The sequence below is a fragment of the Ranitomeya variabilis genome, chromosome 7, assembly GCF_051348905.1.
Source record: "Ranitomeya variabilis isolate aRanVar5 chromosome 7, aRanVar5.hap1, whole genome shotgun sequence".
In the NCBI taxonomy this organism is placed as follows: Eukaryota; Metazoa; Chordata; class Amphibia; order Anura; family Dendrobatidae; genus Ranitomeya; species Ranitomeya variabilis.
In genome coordinates this window covers 5,922,572-5,940,861 of record NC_135238.1, presented here as the reverse complement: position 1 = coordinate 5,940,861, position 18,290 = coordinate 5,922,572, and the positions used below count along the sequence as shown (strand labels likewise).

General features: G+C 43.8%; 1 protein-coding gene across 1 annotated transcript; it reads left to right on the top strand.

The window, feature by feature from the left end:
• The first annotated feature begins 8,838 nt into the window (after positions 1-8,838).
• LOC143785107 (uncharacterized) lies at positions 8,839-18,067 on the top strand. Its single transcript, XM_077273779.1, has 4 exons — positions 8,839-9,291; positions 10,485-10,608; positions 13,831-13,904; positions 15,875-18,067. The coding sequence occupies exons 1-4, from the start codon at positions 8,979-8,981 to the stop codon at positions 16,270-16,272; spliced, it is 909 nt and encodes a 302-aa protein (XP_077129894.1). The 5' UTR covers positions 8,839-8,978; the 3' UTR covers positions 16,273-18,067.
• The last annotated feature ends 223 nt before the right edge of the window (positions 18,068-18,290 follow it).

The window sequence follows — 18,290 nt, the reverse complement described above, 5'->3', positions numbered from 1 at the left end:
TTGCTGTGTGTGTACGCCGCTGTGCAAACCAACTGCTTTTTTCAAAGCACAAATCCTGTTTTTCCTTCCTTTCTGCACAGCTATCTTGTGTGTTTGTCCACACTTTTGTGTGCAGCAGTCCTTTTTATAGCTGCCTGCCATACTTTTCTGAGATAACTGCAGGGAGATAAATATTGGCAAGTCTGCCTCTGTGCCATTGCTGTGGGTGGCATCTCTCTCTCATTGTGTGGCACCGAAAACGAAAACCACTGTGTGATACTTGGCCATTTTTTTTTTTTTTGGCTACATTCTCCCTTTTCCAAAAAAATAAATTAGTGGGAGATAAATATTGGCAAGTCTGCCTCCGTGCAATTGCTGTGGGTGGCATCTCTCTCTCATTGTGTGCCACCGAAAAAACCACTGTGTGATACTTGGCCATTTTTTTTTTTTTGGCTAAATTCTCCCTTTTCAAAAAAAAAAAAAAATTAGTTGGAGATAAATATTGGCAAGTCTGCCTCCGTGCCATTGCTGTGGGTGGCATCTCTCTCTCATTGTGTGGCACCGAAAAAACCACTGTGTGATACTTGGCCATTTTTTTTTTTTTGGCTAAATTCTCCCTTTTAAAAAAAAAAAAAAATAGTGGGAGATAAATATTGGCAAGTCTGCCTCCGTGCCATTGCTGTGGGTGGCATCTCTCTCTCATTGTGTGCCACCGAAAACCACTGTGTAATACTGGGCCTTTTTGGGTTTTTTGGGTAAATTCTCCCTTTTCAAAAAAAAATAGTTAGTGGGAGATAAATATTGGCAAGTCTGCCTCCGTGCCAGTCCTGTGTGTGGCATCTGTCTCTCATTGTGTGCCACCGAAAAGCACTGTGTAATACTGGGCCTTTTTGTTTTTGGGTAAATTCTCCCTTTTCAAAAAAAAATAGTTAGTGGGAGATAAATATTGGCAAGTTTGCCTCCGTGCCAGTCCTGTGTGTGCCATCTGCCTCTCATTGTGTGCCACCGAAAAGCACTGTGTAATACTTGGCCTGTTTTTTGAAGGGGGGTAAATTCTCCCTTTTCAAAAAAAAAAAGTTAGTGGGAGATAAATATTGGCAAGTTTGCCTCCGTGCCAGTCCTGTGTGTGCCATCTGTCTCTCATTGTGTGCCACCGAAAAGCACTGTGTAATACTGGGCCTTTTTTTGGGGGGGGGGTAAATTCTCCCTTTTCAAAAAAAAATAGTTAGTGGGAGATAAATATTGGCAAGTCTGCTTGAGTGCTGGTCCTGTGTGTGCCATCTGTCTCAAATTATTGGGGCACAGAAAACCTAGTGTGTAACATTGGGCCTGATTTTCCTTTCAGTGTCAGGCACCTATAAAGGTATATATAAATCCTACAGAAGTTTGAGTTCAACTTATAAGTTGTTTTACTGTAACAAATAGCGTTACTTTGGTTACGTTTTGCAAACAATGAGGAAGTCTAGTGGAAGAGGTCGTGGCCGTGGGCGGTCATTGTCAGCTGGTAATGATGGTAGTGGTGGTGGAGCATCAGGTGGTTGTGGTAAAAGCAGTACAGCACCTAAGTCTCGAGTTGTTGAGCCAAAAACGTCATCTGTCTACACAAGGCCTCGAACGCTCTCTTTTCTGGGAGTAGGAAAACCACTTTTGAAGCCGGAGCAGGAGGAACAAGTATTGGCTTTCATTGCTCACTCTGCCTCTAGCTCTTTCGCCTCCTCCTCGGAAAGTGCCAAATGTCAGAGCAGTGCATCATCAGTGGATGCTCCCGGTCAGGAACAAGTCGCTTCCTTGTGTCCTTCACCCAGAACAACAGTGAAGGATGTGTCAGTAGACACAACAGGTTACTCCATGGAGCTCTTTACACATACCGTTCCTGGGTTAGACAGTGAAACAGTTAACAGGCCATGCCTATTAGAAGTTGAATCGGACATGGAGTGCACAGATGCACAGCCACAGCCAGATTACTATGCTGTTCCTTTGACTTAGACCAGAACATTGCCCTCGCAGTGTACTGAGGCAGAATCAAACCCAGCGGGGACTATGGTGCCCCGTCACGAACGCTATACCACCGGCTTACACGGTGACACAGACGAAGTTGCACACGACATAGAAGAGGAGGTCATAGATGACCCAGTTGTTGACCCCGATTGGCAGCCATTGGGGGAACAGGGTGCAGGTGGCAGTAGTTCAGAAGCGGAGGAGGAGGAGCCGCAGCAGGCATCAACATCACAACAGGTTCCATCTGCCGGGCCCGTATCTGGCCAAAAACACGTGGCAAAACCAAAACCAGTTGGAGGACAGCGTGGCCATCCGGTTAAAGAAGCTCAGTCTGCAATGCCTGAAAAGGTATCCGATAGTAGAAAGAGTGCAGTCTGGCATTTTTTTAAACAACATCCAAATGATCAGCGCAAAGTCATCTGTCAAAAATGTTCAACTGCCTTAAGCAGAGGTCAGAATCTTAAAAGTCTAAATACAAGTTGCATGCATAGACATTTATCCACCATGCATTTGCAAGCCTGGACTAACTACCAAACGTCCCTAAAGGTTGCAGCACCCTCGGCCAATGAAGCTAGTCAGCAACGCTACATCCCTTCCCTCACTTTAAACCCACCATTTCCCGCACCACCCGCAGTATCTGTGCAGCTTTCGTCGCCAGGCCAAAGAAGTTAGGGAATCGCCAGGTTTGCAGTAGGAAACACTGCATGTAGGGCACCGGCAAGAATACCATCTCCAACCCTCTCTCACTCACCCATGTCCACCGGCACCACCGCTAGTTCCACGATCTCCAGCTCTCCAGTCCAACTCACCCTACATGAGACTCTTGTTAGGAAAAGGAAGTACTCATCCTCGCATCCGCGTACATAGGGTTTGAATGCACACATTGCTAGACTAATCTCATTAGAGATGATGCCCTACCGGTTAGTTGAAAGCGAAGCTTTCAAAGCGCTGATGGACTACGCTGTACCACGCTACGAGCTACCCAGTCGGCACTTCTTTTCTAGAAAAGCCATCCCAGCACTCCAACAGCATGTTAAAGACCGCATCGTCCATGCACTCAGGCAGTCTGTGACTGCAAAGGTGCACCTGACAACAGATGCATGGACCAGTAGGCATGGCCAGGGACGTTACGTGTCCATCACGGCACACTGGGTGAATGTGGTGGATGCAGGGTCCACAGGGGACAGCAATATTGGGACAGTTTTGCCTAGCCCACGGTCAAGGAAAGAGTTGGCTGTAGGCGTTCGCCCCCCCTCCTCCTCTTCCTCCTCCTCATGCAGAAGCGAGAGCTCGTCCACACACCGCAGTCGCACATCCACTACATCTGCAGCTGCCACTGTTGCACACCAGGTGTGCCATTATGGGACAGCTAGTGGCAAGCGTCAGCAGGCTGTATTGGCAATGAAGTGTTTGGGCGACAACAGACACACCGCGGAAGTTCTGTCCGAGTTCTTGCAGAATGAAACTCAGTCATGGCTGGGCACTGTACATCTTGAGGCAGGTAAGGTTGTGAGTGATAACGGAAGGAATTTCATGGCTGCCATAGCCCTTTCCCAACTGAAACACATTCCTTGCCTGGCTCACACCTTAAACCTGGTGGTGCAGTGCTTCCTGAAAAGTTACCCAGGGTTACCCGACCTGCTCCTCAAAGTGCGCCGACTTTGCTCGCATATTCGCCGTTCGCCCGTAAACTCCAGCCGTATGCAGAACTATCAGCGGTCTTTGAACCTTCCCCAGCATCGCCTAATCATCGACATTGCAACAAGGTGGAACTCCACACTGCACATGCTTCAGAGACTGTGCCAACAGAGGCGGGCTGTTATGTTTTTGTGGGAGGATACACGGGCAGGCAGTTGGATGGCAGACATGGAGTTGTCAGGTGTGCAGTGGTCGAAGCTACAAGACCTGTGTCAAGTCCTTCAGTGTTTTGAGGAATGCACACGGCTGGTTAGTGCAGACAACGCCATAATAAGCATGAGCATCCCCCTAATGCGTCTGCTGATGCAAAGTTTGACGCACATAAAGGAGCAGGCGTCTGCAGCCGAGGAAGAGGAAAGCCTTAATGACAGTCAGCCATTGTCTGTGTTGAGGACGCGGTAGCGGGCGAAGAGGTGGAGGAGGACGAGGAGGATGATGGGGATGAGTACTTTTTGAATGAGGAAGCTTCTCCTGGGCCAACAGAAATTAGTGGCGTTGCAAGGCCGGGTTCTGTTTTTTTAAGGGAGACAAGTGACGTAGATTTGCCTGTAACTGCCCCTCCAACCAGCACAACCGCAGATTTGACAACTGGAACTTTGGCCCACATGGCGGATTATGCCTTACGTATCCTAAAAAGGGACACACGCATTATTAAAATGATGAGCGATGATGATTACTGGTTGGCCTGCATCCTTGACCCTCGCTATAAAGGAAAATTGCAAAATATTATGCCACATGAGAACCTCGAACAAATATTAGCAACCAAACAAGCTACTCTTGTAGACCGTTTGATTCAGGCATTCCCAGCACACAGCGCCGGTGATGGTTCTCAGTCTCACACAAGCTGCAGGGGGCTACATGGCAGAGGTGTTCGAGTTGCACAGATCAGAAGTGGCGTTGGACAGAGGGGTTTTCTGACCAGGTTGTGGAGTGATTTCGCAATGACCGCAGACAGGACAGGTACTGCAGCATCTATTCAAAGTGACAGGAGACAACATTTGTCCAGTATGGTTACTAACTATTTTTCTTCCCTTATCGATGTTCTCCCTTAACCGTCATTCCCATTTGATTACTGGGCATCAAAATTAGACACCTGGCCTGAATTGGCAGAATATGCATTGCAGGAGCTTGCTTGCCCAGCAGCTAGTGTGCTATCAGAAAGAGTATTCAGTGCTGCTGGTTCAATATTAACCGAAAAAAGGACTCGTCTGGCTACCCAAAATGTGGATGATCTCACCTTCATTAAAATGAACCACTCCTGGATTTCAAATTATTTTGCCCCACCTTTCCCGGCTGACACCTAGCTTTCCTATAAAAAGTGCTTGCTTGTGGACTGGTCTTACTGAGTGTTCCAATCTGTTAATTTGCAGCAGCTGTTTGTCCAGCATACAACATGTTTACACCTCCCTCAATGGGAAAACTCCCCCCACGGGGCCGTGGTCTCGCCACTTGGCTCAAGCACCCGTTACAGTGCTGTTTGTCTGAAGAGGTGGGTGTGCCCGCTTTTGGTCGACGGCACTGCCACTGGGTCCCTCATAGTACAATGTAGTGTCTCTGGCGGTGGTGGTGCGCACCCAACGTCAGACACACCGTTGTAACATGAGGGGCCCTGGGGCGGTAACGCCGGCCACAAGAGAGTCCCCCCCCCAGCTCAAACTGTGCTCTACCACGTGCAAAATTATCTCGCACAGCTCCAACAATGTTTAGTGTATTCGCTGACATCATTCAATGTCTGGCACTGACAATACCAATTTGTAGACATCTATGATGCAACTTAAAGTAGTCTGGGTCAGTGTCCTATATTGACACCAGTAAATATTTACTGCCAAATTACTATGTCAGAAACTCAGCAGATGAGCCCACCCCTGTACCTAAGTATGCCACCCTTTTTATTTTTTTTTGTTTGTTTTGCGAGACATTAACATCTATTTATATTTTGGGAGTACTGGGTCAGACACTCCTTGCAATCCTCCTTCACTGACCACAATGCTGCCTGCCTGTGTATCCATGTAACCGATGTAAAACTGCCATGAGCCTATTGTATGTTATTTTAGGCCTTCGTTAGCCTGTCTGCGGCCCCTACTTGCAATACTCCTCCACTGACCACAATGCTGCCTGGCCTGCCTGTGTATCCATGTAACCGATGTAAAACTGCCATGAGCCTATTGTTTGTTATTTTAGGCCTTTGATAGCCTGTCTGCGGCCCCTACTTCCATTACTCCTCCACTGACCACAATGCTGCCTGCCTGTGTATCCATGTAACCGATGTAAAACTGCCATGAGCCTATTGTTTGTTATTTTAGGCCTTTGATAGCCTGTCTGCGGCCCCTACTTGCAATACTCCTCCTCCGCTGACCACAAAGCTGCCTGTGTATCCATGTAACCTATTTTAAACTGCCTTGAGCCTATTTTTAGGTATTTTAGGCCTTTGATAGCCTGTCTGCGGTGCCTCCTTGCAATCCTCCTCCACTGACCACACCAATGCTGCCCGTTTACCCCTGGAACCTATTTTACAGTGCATAGAGCCTATTTTTTTATTTTATTTAATATTAATAAAGCCATGATGGACTACGCTGTACCACGCTATGAGCTACCCAGTTGACAATTCTTTTGCGAGAAAAGCCATCCCACCCCTCCACCAGCATGTAAAAGACCGCATTGTCCATGCACTCTGTCAATCTGTGAGTCCAAAGGTACACCTGACAACAGAACATGGACCTGTAGGCATGGCCACGGAAGGTTACGTGTCCTTTATGGCGCAATGGGTTAATGTCTTGGATGCATGGTCCACACAGGGGACAGCCTGGTAAGTCTGTCTGCAGTCCCTAATTCAAGTTGTCCTCAAATGAATAAAGCTGAGCTTCTACCTTCTGGCTCTCATTAAGTGCTGTTTTTTTTTAAAAAAATAGGTGTTTAGGGCCTACTAACGGTGTCTGCCCCTCCCTGGTGTTGACCTCAACTGAATACAGCTGAGCTTCAACCTTCTGGCTTTTGGCCTACAGTAGCAGATATTAAACTGCATTTGGCCTACTAGTGTGGTTGGGCCCTTAAAACAGTGTCTGCTGCTCCTGGGTTTGCTACTCCACTGAACAAAGCAATGCCGCCTGTTTAGTCCTGTTACCAATTTTGAACTGCATTTAGCCTACTTTATTCTTTGGCCCTATATCTGTTTCCTCCTCATCCTGCCCATTGCCCAGCCACTGCTAGATGAGTCTGCTGGTACATTGACCTAGACCACTACATTCCCCTTGCACTCTACACAGCCAGAATCTGACCCTGCTGAAAGTAAGGTTCCCCTTCCCGCATGTTATACCACCTTACGCAGGGACAAAGAGGAAGGTGCAGATGAAAGTGCAGGTTCCTTCATCAGGTGGGGGGGGGCATACTCGTTGGCAACGTCACTGGCACAGGGCCCCTCAGAGTATGCAAAAGTGTCACTGCCGGTGGGAGGCGCCCCCGCCATGCAAACACACCGCTGTACTTTGAGGGGCCCTGTGCCAGTGCCAATGCGAACGAGTGGGCCCCCCCTGCTTGCTCAGGATCACAGCACTTGCAAACTTGACATACTTACCTCTCACTGCTCCACCGCCGTGACGTAGTCCACTTTTCCTGGGCCCAGTAAAACCTTGAACCAGCCCTACCCCCCACAACTTTTGCCAAATGACCACCAATTTCCTATGCCCAACTATTATTATAAAGTTAATTAAGATTGACAAGCTTCAGAAACAAGAATGGATGTTTTTGGCATTAAATTGGGCACTGTAGGTGTTTTCCTGGCCTCCACTCACTGCCGACTATGCTTCCCCATTGACTTGCATTGGGTTTCGTGTTTCGGTCGATCCCCGACTTTTAGCGATAATCGGCCGACTGCACTCGACTCGACTCTGGACAAAGTCGGGTTTCACAAAACCCGACTCGATCTTAAAAAAATGAAAGTCGCTCAACCCTAACCAGAGGCACATTGGACTGTACTGTGGTGTCAAGAAGAAGAAGAGGCCCAGTGGATCCACAAATCTACTTGCACCACTGTAACAAAGTCCTTTATTCTATCTACGCTTGTTGCACTCAATGTTGTATAGTTTGCATATTTAAGATTGTTAATGATTTGTCTAGCAAGTCCAACCTTCCTGAAAATAGCTTCTGTGTATGAACTCAACAGAAATGACTAATGAGATCAAATCGTTCATGTTTCCACATAGAGGAATCATGGGGGTTTTTATCTTTCTCCTACACTTTTCTCCTACAACTTTTTGTTTTTCTTGCAACAATAACTGAAACATCTGAAAAAAACATCTGTGAAAAGGAAAAGAGTTGGTCTAGCTCACCACGCCAATGTGGTCATAAATATGGTGATAGCAGTGAAGTGCTAAGATTGAGGGGGGGAGAAGAATGATCCAAAACTGCCATCCAGGTAATAAGATATTGCTTTTATTTATAATCCATTAAAAGAAAAATAATGAATTGTTCTCCATTGTTCTTCCTCATCCTGTGTAAAGAGGTCGACAAACAAAAATTTAAATATTGTCGACCGCGCTTTTTTTGCGGAGTGAACTCAGCGCATCTTAATACAACCAAAATATTTCTGTGATGGTGCAATATGTGAGCATTTGGGGCCCCACGATCAGCTTTTTCCCAGGGCCCCACTTTATCTAAAACTTGTAGTTATATTGGTTCATTTTAGTGTTTTTTTTTTACATTTTTTTTAATTAAGTAACAGTTTCATTGTTTCAGTCTTGCATTGAGGTATTATTGGTAATAGCGGTCTTTGTAGTTTGTTTTGCTCCATAGAAGTATTATTTATTGACTATGCAGTGGTCGTGGTGTGGCGGTATTATTTCAGCCTTGTGTAGAGGTATTATTGGTAATAATGGTCTTTGCAGCAATAGAGATATCATGAGCTATACATATATGATTGTATGTGTGTAGAGTTTTATTTTTGGTGGCAGAAGGGGACATACTCCTTCGGGTTTGGGCTCCTGATCACCCAACCCCCGCCCCTGTTCTTAGTAAAAAGATATTGAGAAGTCACACACAAAGCAGAAGTAATGGATAATATGAAGAATGGAGCTTTAGTACTGCAGTGACTTGAGATACATTGTGATATTTTATATAAGCCAGGAAACTAGGATTTCTGATCTAGGGTGAGGCCCCTCAAGTGAAACATCTGCAGTTTCTTGTAAATGTGCCATAAATGTTTTCACTTTCACTTTCCTGACTATAATACACACATCTAACACTTCACATCATCAGTCCACTCTTGTGTGTGTGAGAGGTCGAGTCTCCGAGAATCCCCGGTGAGAACCATGCAGAGCATTCCTGAAATGACCGACTACATCAAGAACTTCAGTCTTAAGGACTGTAATAATAAGGGCTTCTGCCGAGTCCTCCTCCAGCTCTTTGGTTATTTGGGTCATGGGAAATCGTCCTTCATCAACACTTGTAAGTACGTCCTGGATGACACCGAGTTCAAGACCTACGCAGACGTGAAGAATAATGATGGTGGTAACACCACGGAGAGGATCACCTACGAGCTCACCGACACACTCACTCTGGTGGACAACCGAGGCTGCAACTTCATGAACGAATATGAGACTGGGGAAATATTTGCACAATTAGGTAAATATCTATATTCCTGATTTCTATCTGTCTCCATACTGCTCCGCATGTTGTCCCTTCAGTATTTCTCTATCTTCTGTGTGTCCCATTATCTGTATATACCTTGTGTATATGGCGTATATACAGCATGATGCAGCTACAGCCCCCTCTAAGTATGATAGCCCCCAGAGCCTCTATACACAGTATAATGTCCCAGTATAACGCTGCCCATACACAGTAGGATGGCTACCCTCGCCCCTTTACTTAATGCCCCACAGTACATTCCCCTATACTAGCACCCCTACTCCCGAGACATACAATGAAAATCAATGAAGTTTCCCCCATAATCCGGGTTCCTTGTCTACCACAGCCTTCATATCCTCTTCTGGCAGCTTGTCTACCAGTGGCGGTGGGCCGGGAGTAGCTTGCATCTTGTGGAGTAGTAAGTTATGGTATAGAGAGCTGATGACCTGATAGCAATATCAGTGTCCTGAGGATACCTAGACCATTTAAAGACTTTACGGGTGACTGCAGTCCATGTCTGGACCGTTTCACCTGGTGCCATTTGTCTGAGGGTCAGTCTGACCTGCTTCCGGGGATGACAAAATGGCGCCTCTAAGAGTCACCACAGACCTCCGCCTTAGACGAGATAGTCATCTCACCTAACGGCAGCAGTGGACCTGTGGGTACAGAACTTCAGCACCTCTCTCTTAACACTTGAATCTGTGGATTATTATTCACATACTGAGAATTTCACATCCATTTTCAATCTGTTTCAGCACTGAACTAGTAAACCACTATCAGAAGAGGACTTTTTCTTTCCCTGTGTAGATTACGCTGAATGCTCTAAATGCCTATCCCTGCACTGTACAAGCTTACAATGGCACTGCGTTCCCTGCCCTCGTCTTTTATACTGACTGATAAGTCCACCTGATCGACTGTGCTAGACTTTGTGATGTGATCGCTATAAATCTCGGCCCCGTCTCTGGCTGATGTAATTTTCATCAAAATGTGAAATGGGGCAGAGCATTTCTTTTTGTGAACATCATGAACCAAATTGCAAATTGTTTGAAATCGCTCCATGCAGATGTCTACTGATGACACAGACCTCCGGGAACATTGTACCAACGATCATCTCTGATGCTTCACCAATTTCTAAAATTTCTTTGTGCTTTCCTCCTCTCATATAACTTTTTTTCTTCTTTTTTCTTCAGGTAATTTGCTGCCACTTAATCAAACAGTATCATGGAGTAAGGGCATCGGACTGGTGGACAGAATCGTCCAGGCGGAGCGCTATGTGCAGACATCGGATTTTATTTATCCGATATTTGTCTACAGGTCAGTGGTTGAGCTGAATACTGAATACTGCATATATATTGATCATTATACTTTAGATGGCAAAATTATTCACCCCCTTGGCATTTTTCGTGTTTTGCACAACCTGGAATTTCACTGTTGTTTTTGAGAGTTTGCATCAGTTCATGTAAAGAACGTGCCAACACCTTGTTAGGGCTGGCGGAACGCACCAAGTAAATATTGAGATAATATTGGTGTGTTCGCAGCCCGGGGTCCACCGTGCAGGAGTGGAACCTGCTGCTAGCTAATGGTGGCACTATATGGTGGTACAACGCCTGAATAGACACGGGTTCCATCACCCGGTCTGTATAGGAGTGAACTCTGTTGCTTCACAGAGTCACCGGGATTAGGATAACGCTGTGCCCTGTTAACCTCACAGAGTATCACAGCTCACTAACAGAGCAAGTAGCTTACAGTGGTCATACAGTCAGTGTCAGCACCCAAACAACTCCTCTCCGGAGGTGCCGGAAATCTAGTGGCTATACGCCAGCCCTAAATTCACTCACACAAACTCCTCTCCGGAGGTGCTGGAATTCTAGTGGCTATACAGCCGACCCTGAGCATATGCAGACACAGAACACAAGGTAGCTAAGCTCATAAACATAAGTTGATGCTAGCGCATGGTCTTGTGGCCATGCGAACCTTTTATAGAGGAAGTTCTCCAGGACCTTCCTAGTGGTCCAATAGGAACATGTGACCCCTGACCTCCAATGAAAGGTCGTCCCTTGGGCATGCCCAGTAGAGGAAAAGCAGGACTTAGTCCCAGGAGCATCTGCTCACTGCAGAACAGTGCTGGTTACAATGGCTGAGTCTGGAAGATCAGCAGTAACCAAGCGCACAGCATCTGCCTGAGCCAGATGCTGGGACCGACATCTCTGCTGAGCAGGCTCCACTGCGGCCGGAGAAGAATGGGAGACCGCAGCGTAGGTGGTTCAAGATTCCCCCTGTGCAGCGGCGGGAACTCGACACCTAACACACCTGTTAACATTTGGTTTTCTTTTTGTTGTGAAGCAAACAACAAATAGGACAAAATACCTGAAAACTTCAGAGTGCATAACTATTCACCCCCTAAAGTCAGTACTTTGCAGAGCAACCATTTGCGGCAATTACACGATAAGTCTCTATGAACTTTCCACATCCTGCTACTGGGATTTTTGCCCATTCCTCAAGGCAAAACTGCTTCAGCTCCTTCAAGTTAGATGGTTTCCTCTGGTGAACAGCAATCTTCAAGTCTGACCATTGATCTTTAATTGGAGCAAGGTCTGGACTGTGACTCGGTCACTCCACAATATTTACACATTTCTCCTTAAACTACTTGAGTTAGCAGTATGCTTTGGGTCATTGTCTTGTTGGGAGGTGATGGTGAACCTTCGTCCCAGTCTCAAATCACTGACAGACTGAATCAGGTTTTGCTCAAGAATATCCCTGTATTTCGTGCCATTCATCGTTCACTCGACTCAGACCATTTTCCCTGTCCCTGCTGCCAAAAAACCTCCCCACAGCATGATGCTGCCACCACCATATTTCACTGTGGGGATGGTCATCTTGGGGTGATGAGCTGTGTTGGGTTGGGCGCCAGACATAACGTTTACCTTGGTGGCCAAAAAGTTCAATTTTGGTGTTATCTGACCACAGCAACTTCCTCCAAACGTTTGGGGAATCTCCCACATTTCTTTTGATAAACACAAAACGAGCCTTACATTTTTTGTGTGTTAGTAAAGGCTTTTTTCTGTTCACTCTGCCACAATGGCCACCTCTATGTAGTGTACGGCTTACTGTGGTCGTGTGGACAGATAGTCCAGTCTCTGCTTGCGAACTCTGCAACTCCTTCAGGGTTACCTGTTGTATATGTACTGCCTCTCTGATTAATACCCTCCTTGCCCTGCTGAGAGTTTTGGTGGGTGCCCTCTCTTAGCAGGTTTTTGGTGGTACCATGTTCTTTCCAGTTGATGATAATGGATTTGATGGTGCTGAGGGGATAATCAGAGATTGGATTTTTTTAAATAACCCAACCATGACTTGTACTTTTCAACAACTTTGTCCCTCACTTGTTTGGAGATTTCCTTGTTCTTCATGGTGGTGTTTAGAGATCTCCTTGTTCTTCCAGGTATTGTTTGGAGATTTCCTTGGTCTTTATGGTGTTGTTCGGAGATCTCTTTGGTCTTTCTGATGCTTTCTGGAGATCTTATTGGCCTTCATGGTGTTGTTTGGAGATCTTCTTGGTCTTCATGGTGTTGTTTGGAGATCTCATTGGTCTTCATGGTGTTGTTTGGAGATCTAGTTGGTCTTCATGGTGTTGCTTGGAGATTTCATTTGTCTTCATGGTGTTGTTTGCTTAGTAACACCTCTTCTTAATTGTGTTATATCTTCTATGGCCTTTCAGAGAAGGTAAAGTATATATACGGACACATGTGAGACTTAGGTTGCACACAGTGGGACGTCCTGTCACTAAGTATGCAATTAAGGGAATTCCTTGCCCCACAAATTTTTAGGAGCTTCATAGCAAAATTGGTGAATACGTATGCACATGCCACATTTTATTTACTTGATTCCATAAATTTAATTTATGCCAATATTTTTCTCACTTCACCATTTTAGACTATTTAATGCTGATACATCACACACAAATCTGATTACTATAATATTTACACAGAGGATGTAATGTAACAAAAAAGGTAAAAAGCCAAGTGGGTGAATAATTTTGCAAGCTGCTGTAAACTGTATAATGAGCTAAAGGTAATATCCAGTATATTTAGTGCACTCCAATATACTGGATATTGCTGTGTGTAACAGGAGAAGATAAAATGTGTCTGATAGATTATTTTTCAGGATCAGGACCAGAGTGTGCACAGATGCATCTAATGTAATGTATAATGTATATATAACCCCAACTTGGAATAAACTCAATGTCCGTGGTGCAGGCACATCAGAACTAGGCTGGAGCCAGCTAATACTGCACTGTGTGGGCTCCTCCAGGGGGAACCGCCAAAGGACAGAGCCAATGGTAACCAGAGTGGCAGATGAAGCCTAGGGTAAAACCTTAAGGGGCACATACCAAAATAAGTGATATTCACACAAATGATTGGATAAGTATGGAAATTGTTAGAAGACCACTGTGTGAGCTGATAACAAGCCTTAAAGTTAACAGTCTCTGTAGGATTTTCTATTTATAAACATGTGATTATCATTTTTTCACATTTGCAGTGTAAAAAAAGGGCTCTCCAGTGGTGAAGCAGTCGAAATAAAAGAGCTATTGACCACAGCCAGAAACCTAACAGGTAACAATAGAGCCGGCATACCAAGCGTTAACGTTTTCTTCTTTTTCTCTATAATTTTCTCATCCAATGATTATGACCATCCCAGAATACATTCAGCATAAGGCTAAAACCATGCTGTCAGTATTTAATCAGTATTTCACATCAGTATTTGGAAGCCCAAACCCGAAGTGGGTCAAACATGCAGATTTGGTGCACTTGTTGTTATTATACCTTGTCCTCTGATTGTTCCTCACCTGGTTTTGGCTTACAAATGGTGAGAAAAACTACTGAACAAATACTGATAGTGCGGCCGCAGCCTATGGCCGGAGTCACACTAGCGATTTTAAAACTGGTCCGATTTTGTTCTGGCAAAGTCGGACGAATATAATGCAAGGGTCATGCGTTTTTCACGTGAGTACAATACGATCTTTCACACCAAGCATCTCATTTGCATCCAACTGCAATGCAATTTTAACATGAGCTTTTACATAGAGAAATTCTCTGTCATTTACACATCGTTTTCAAAGGAAATACTCTCTAAACATATATATAATAGATAGATAGATAGATAGATAGATAGATAATATAGATAATAGATAGATAGATAATAGATAGATAGATAATAGATAGATAGATAGATAGATAGATAGATAGATAGATAGATAGATGGATAGATAGATGATTGCTAGATAAGAATAAGAAAATTAGAGCAGCACAAATAAAGAGTCCGGGTGCGGAGCCCCCCAGGCAAATACCAAACCTAAATTATGAAAATCCAGAAAAATTCGAGGCAGCACACCGTTTGAATTGAAAACAAGAGCTATTTAATAAGCCCGAAAGGCAACGTTTCGGTCTAGGCTTGATAAAGGTTCCTGTTGTTTGAACCAAAACTGGGCTTATTAAATAGCTCTTTTTTTTCAATACAAACGGTGTGCTGACTCCAATTTTTCTGCATTTTTAGATAGATATATAGATAGATCTGATGTTTTCAGCCTGGCGGTCAATATCATGGTCCTTTCCTAGGCTATTAATATCAGCCCACAACTGTCTGCCCAGCCTTTGCTGGTTATTAATTATAGGGGGACCCTACATCATTTTTTTCAGGGTCCCCCATTTTAGCAGCCAGTAAAGGTTAAGTATACAGCTGTGAGCTGATATTAATAGCCTGGGAATCTCCATGGGTATCACCCCCTTCCCAGGCTATAAACATCTCGCCCCCAGCCATTGGATTTCCAAGTGCTGGTTAAGAAAATTATGCAGGAGCCTACGCCATTTTTTTCAGAAAAATAATCTTTTCATAATTAAATACATGCACAGTAAGCTGCACACACTGTACTAATTGTATTTGTCACAGACATCTAAATATCTACCTATTCTACGTGTATATAATGTTTGTAATCCATCTCTTCTATCCTGTCGGCTCCTGCGGTGACTTTACACTACACAGCAGATGAATTACCGGCTTTTCAAAGGAGATCAGTGTGTAAAAATTGGACAGCACTCGAAAAGAAAAGGTCAGAGTGCTGTGCAATTTTTTTCTCGAATTCATTGAGTTCTGTTCCTGAATGTGATCCGAGCTAGAATAAAAGTCACAGATGAACACACAATGATAGAATAACATTGGTCCAAATGCAATCCGATTTTTAATCAGATTGCCTTTGTCCGATTTCATCGAAAGTGGGAATGAGCCCTAAGGTGAGGCTACATGTCATGTCTGACTCAAGGATTTTTTTATTTCCACTGTATGATATTTTCTCTAGTTCTAAAAGTAAAGTTTAACATTTCCATTTCTCGTCTGTCCCTTTTTTCTTTTGTTTATGATTTTAATTTCCAAAATGAGCCACAGAAATTACCATGAATAGAAAATTGGATAATCTCGTTATTATAGATTTATCTAGATCTTTCGTCCGTAGTTCCACCATCTGTAGATTCTGGAGGACATAGTTCTCCTCATTACACAATTACTCAAGAGAACATTTCTTCTTTTGCAGGAATATGCCCTGTGGTCGTTCTCACCCATAAGACTAACTCTAACCTGAGAGACGTCCGGGCCAAGTTTGAGGACATGGATGTGGAGAGGATCTTCCCTCTTGAGAACTTCACCCCTGAAGATCACTTAAAGACAAGAGGAAAACATGAAGATGTTCTGAAGCTCTACATTGAAGTCATTAAAGACATTGAATATCGAATGGAAAGATTTTCTTCCCCAGAGGATGAAAGGGAAAAGAGGAAACAATTTGTACTTCAATTTGTGTATGAAAGAGAAATGAAAAAGAAGGAAGAGGAGGTGAAGAGAAAGCTCAGAGAGGAAGAGAGAGGAAGAGAGGCAGCGAGACTCAGAGAGGAAGAGAAGAAGAAAGCTTCGGAAGGTGGATGCACTTTACAGTAAATATAGAGGGGAATTTACCTTTACATTTCCTTTCTACTCAGCCCGTTTTGACCTCTACCATTGTTTTATGTTCTCAGCTCCTATTTAGACCTATGCATCTCTATGGTAACAGACTACAAACAAGCAGTGTGGTCGGATCCTTTGGTTAGACTCTCTTTAATTTAAGCACTTCTTTTAACAAAATTTCCGAATGTCCTTATTCTGCAGTTAGAAAGAGAAATAACCAAGAATAAGACATTAGACTCCACAGGACTTGATATATTAGGTCTGTATTAGAACTGTAGATACAAACAGGTGGAGACGTTTGACCAAGACTGTATACAAAGTATTTTTTATATAGTCATATTATGTGTAATGAAAATAGCGTTACAGGCCTGGAGTCAGCTCCTCTATCGGCATCATTCCATGTTATTTCCATGCTCTCATCCCAATTGTCGAATAGATTGTTACCCTACATTATATACCTGTCCTCGTATGGTCATAAAGTGGCCATACTACAGCCATGGTTACCATGTATCTGCTTGTATGTGGGTCCTTATTAGTAGACTCCGGGTCCTATGAATTCTACATCCCTATAATTACAAATTTCACACCTAATTACCCTAACGAACCATCAGATTGGGTTGTGACATCATATCCTTATACCAACCTATAGGCTTATGTTGTCTGATGGAGCCATCAGAATATATAATGTATGCAACATATTTGTATCCATTGTGTATAAAGGTGGAAGAATAAAACTCTGTATGGCTTGCACCGAATGCTGACTTTGAACTTTCTATGTTTTCCACCATGGTAGACACTAATCAGTATCAAAAGCCTGGACCTTGTAGATGATATCCAGAGCTTCCTGCCTTTGGTGCTTACGATTTCAGCTGAAGGTCAGGTAGTGCAGACTTGATTCTCAGAAACATATGCTATGGTAAACCACAAAAAAACAATAGAAATGACACACACAGGAAACATGGGGATTATTTCTTCTACACTAGACGCTTATATTTTTGGTGCAACAATAAATTCAATAACCTTGACAGTCGCACAACTAGAGATCCCAATAAAGAGCTGTCCTGCCTCTAGAATTATATATTTTACTTTCCATAAATATATTTAAAATATATATATTTTGATCACTATGCTTAACTCCTTCACCCCCAAGGGTGGTTTGCACGTTAATGACCGGGCCAATTTTTACAATTCTGACCACTGTCCCTTTATGAGGTTATCACTCTGGAACGCTTTGACGGATCTTGGCGATTCTGACACTGTTTTCTCATGACATATTGTACTTCATGTTAGTGGTAAAATTTATTCGATATAACTTGCGATTATCTGTGAAAAAAATGGAAATTTGGCGAAAATTTTGAAAATTTCGCAATTTTCCAACTTTGAATTTTTATGCCCTTAAATAACAGACATATGTCACGCAAAATACTTAATAAATAACATTTCCCACATGTCTACTTTACATCAGTACAATTTTGGAACCAAAATTTTTTTTTGTTAGGGAGTTATAAGGGTTAAAAGTTGACCAGAAATTTCTCATTTTTACAACACCATTTTTTTTTAGGGACCACATACCCAAGTGTGACACCATTCTAAAAACTGCACCCCTCAAGGTGCTCAAAACCACATTCAAGAAGTTTATTAACCCTTCAGGTGTTTCACAGGAATTTTTGGAATGTTTAAATAAAAATGAACATTTAACTTTTTTTCACACAAAATTTATTTCAGCTCCAATTTGTTTTATTTTACCAAGGGTAACAGGAGAAAATGGACCCCAAAAGATGTTGTACAATTTGTCCTGAGTACGACGATACCCCATATGTGGGGGTAAACCACTGTTTGGGCGCATGGCAGAGCTCGGAAGGAAAGGAGCGCCATTTGACTTTTCAAACATCCTTGTTTCCCCCCAACTGACTGTGGGGAACCCCAGATGGGCCATTCTGAAGAGCTGTTCACACATTGTATTCCATGGGCATCAGAGGTCTGCTCTGAAGAATCACAGAGTCCAGAGGTGG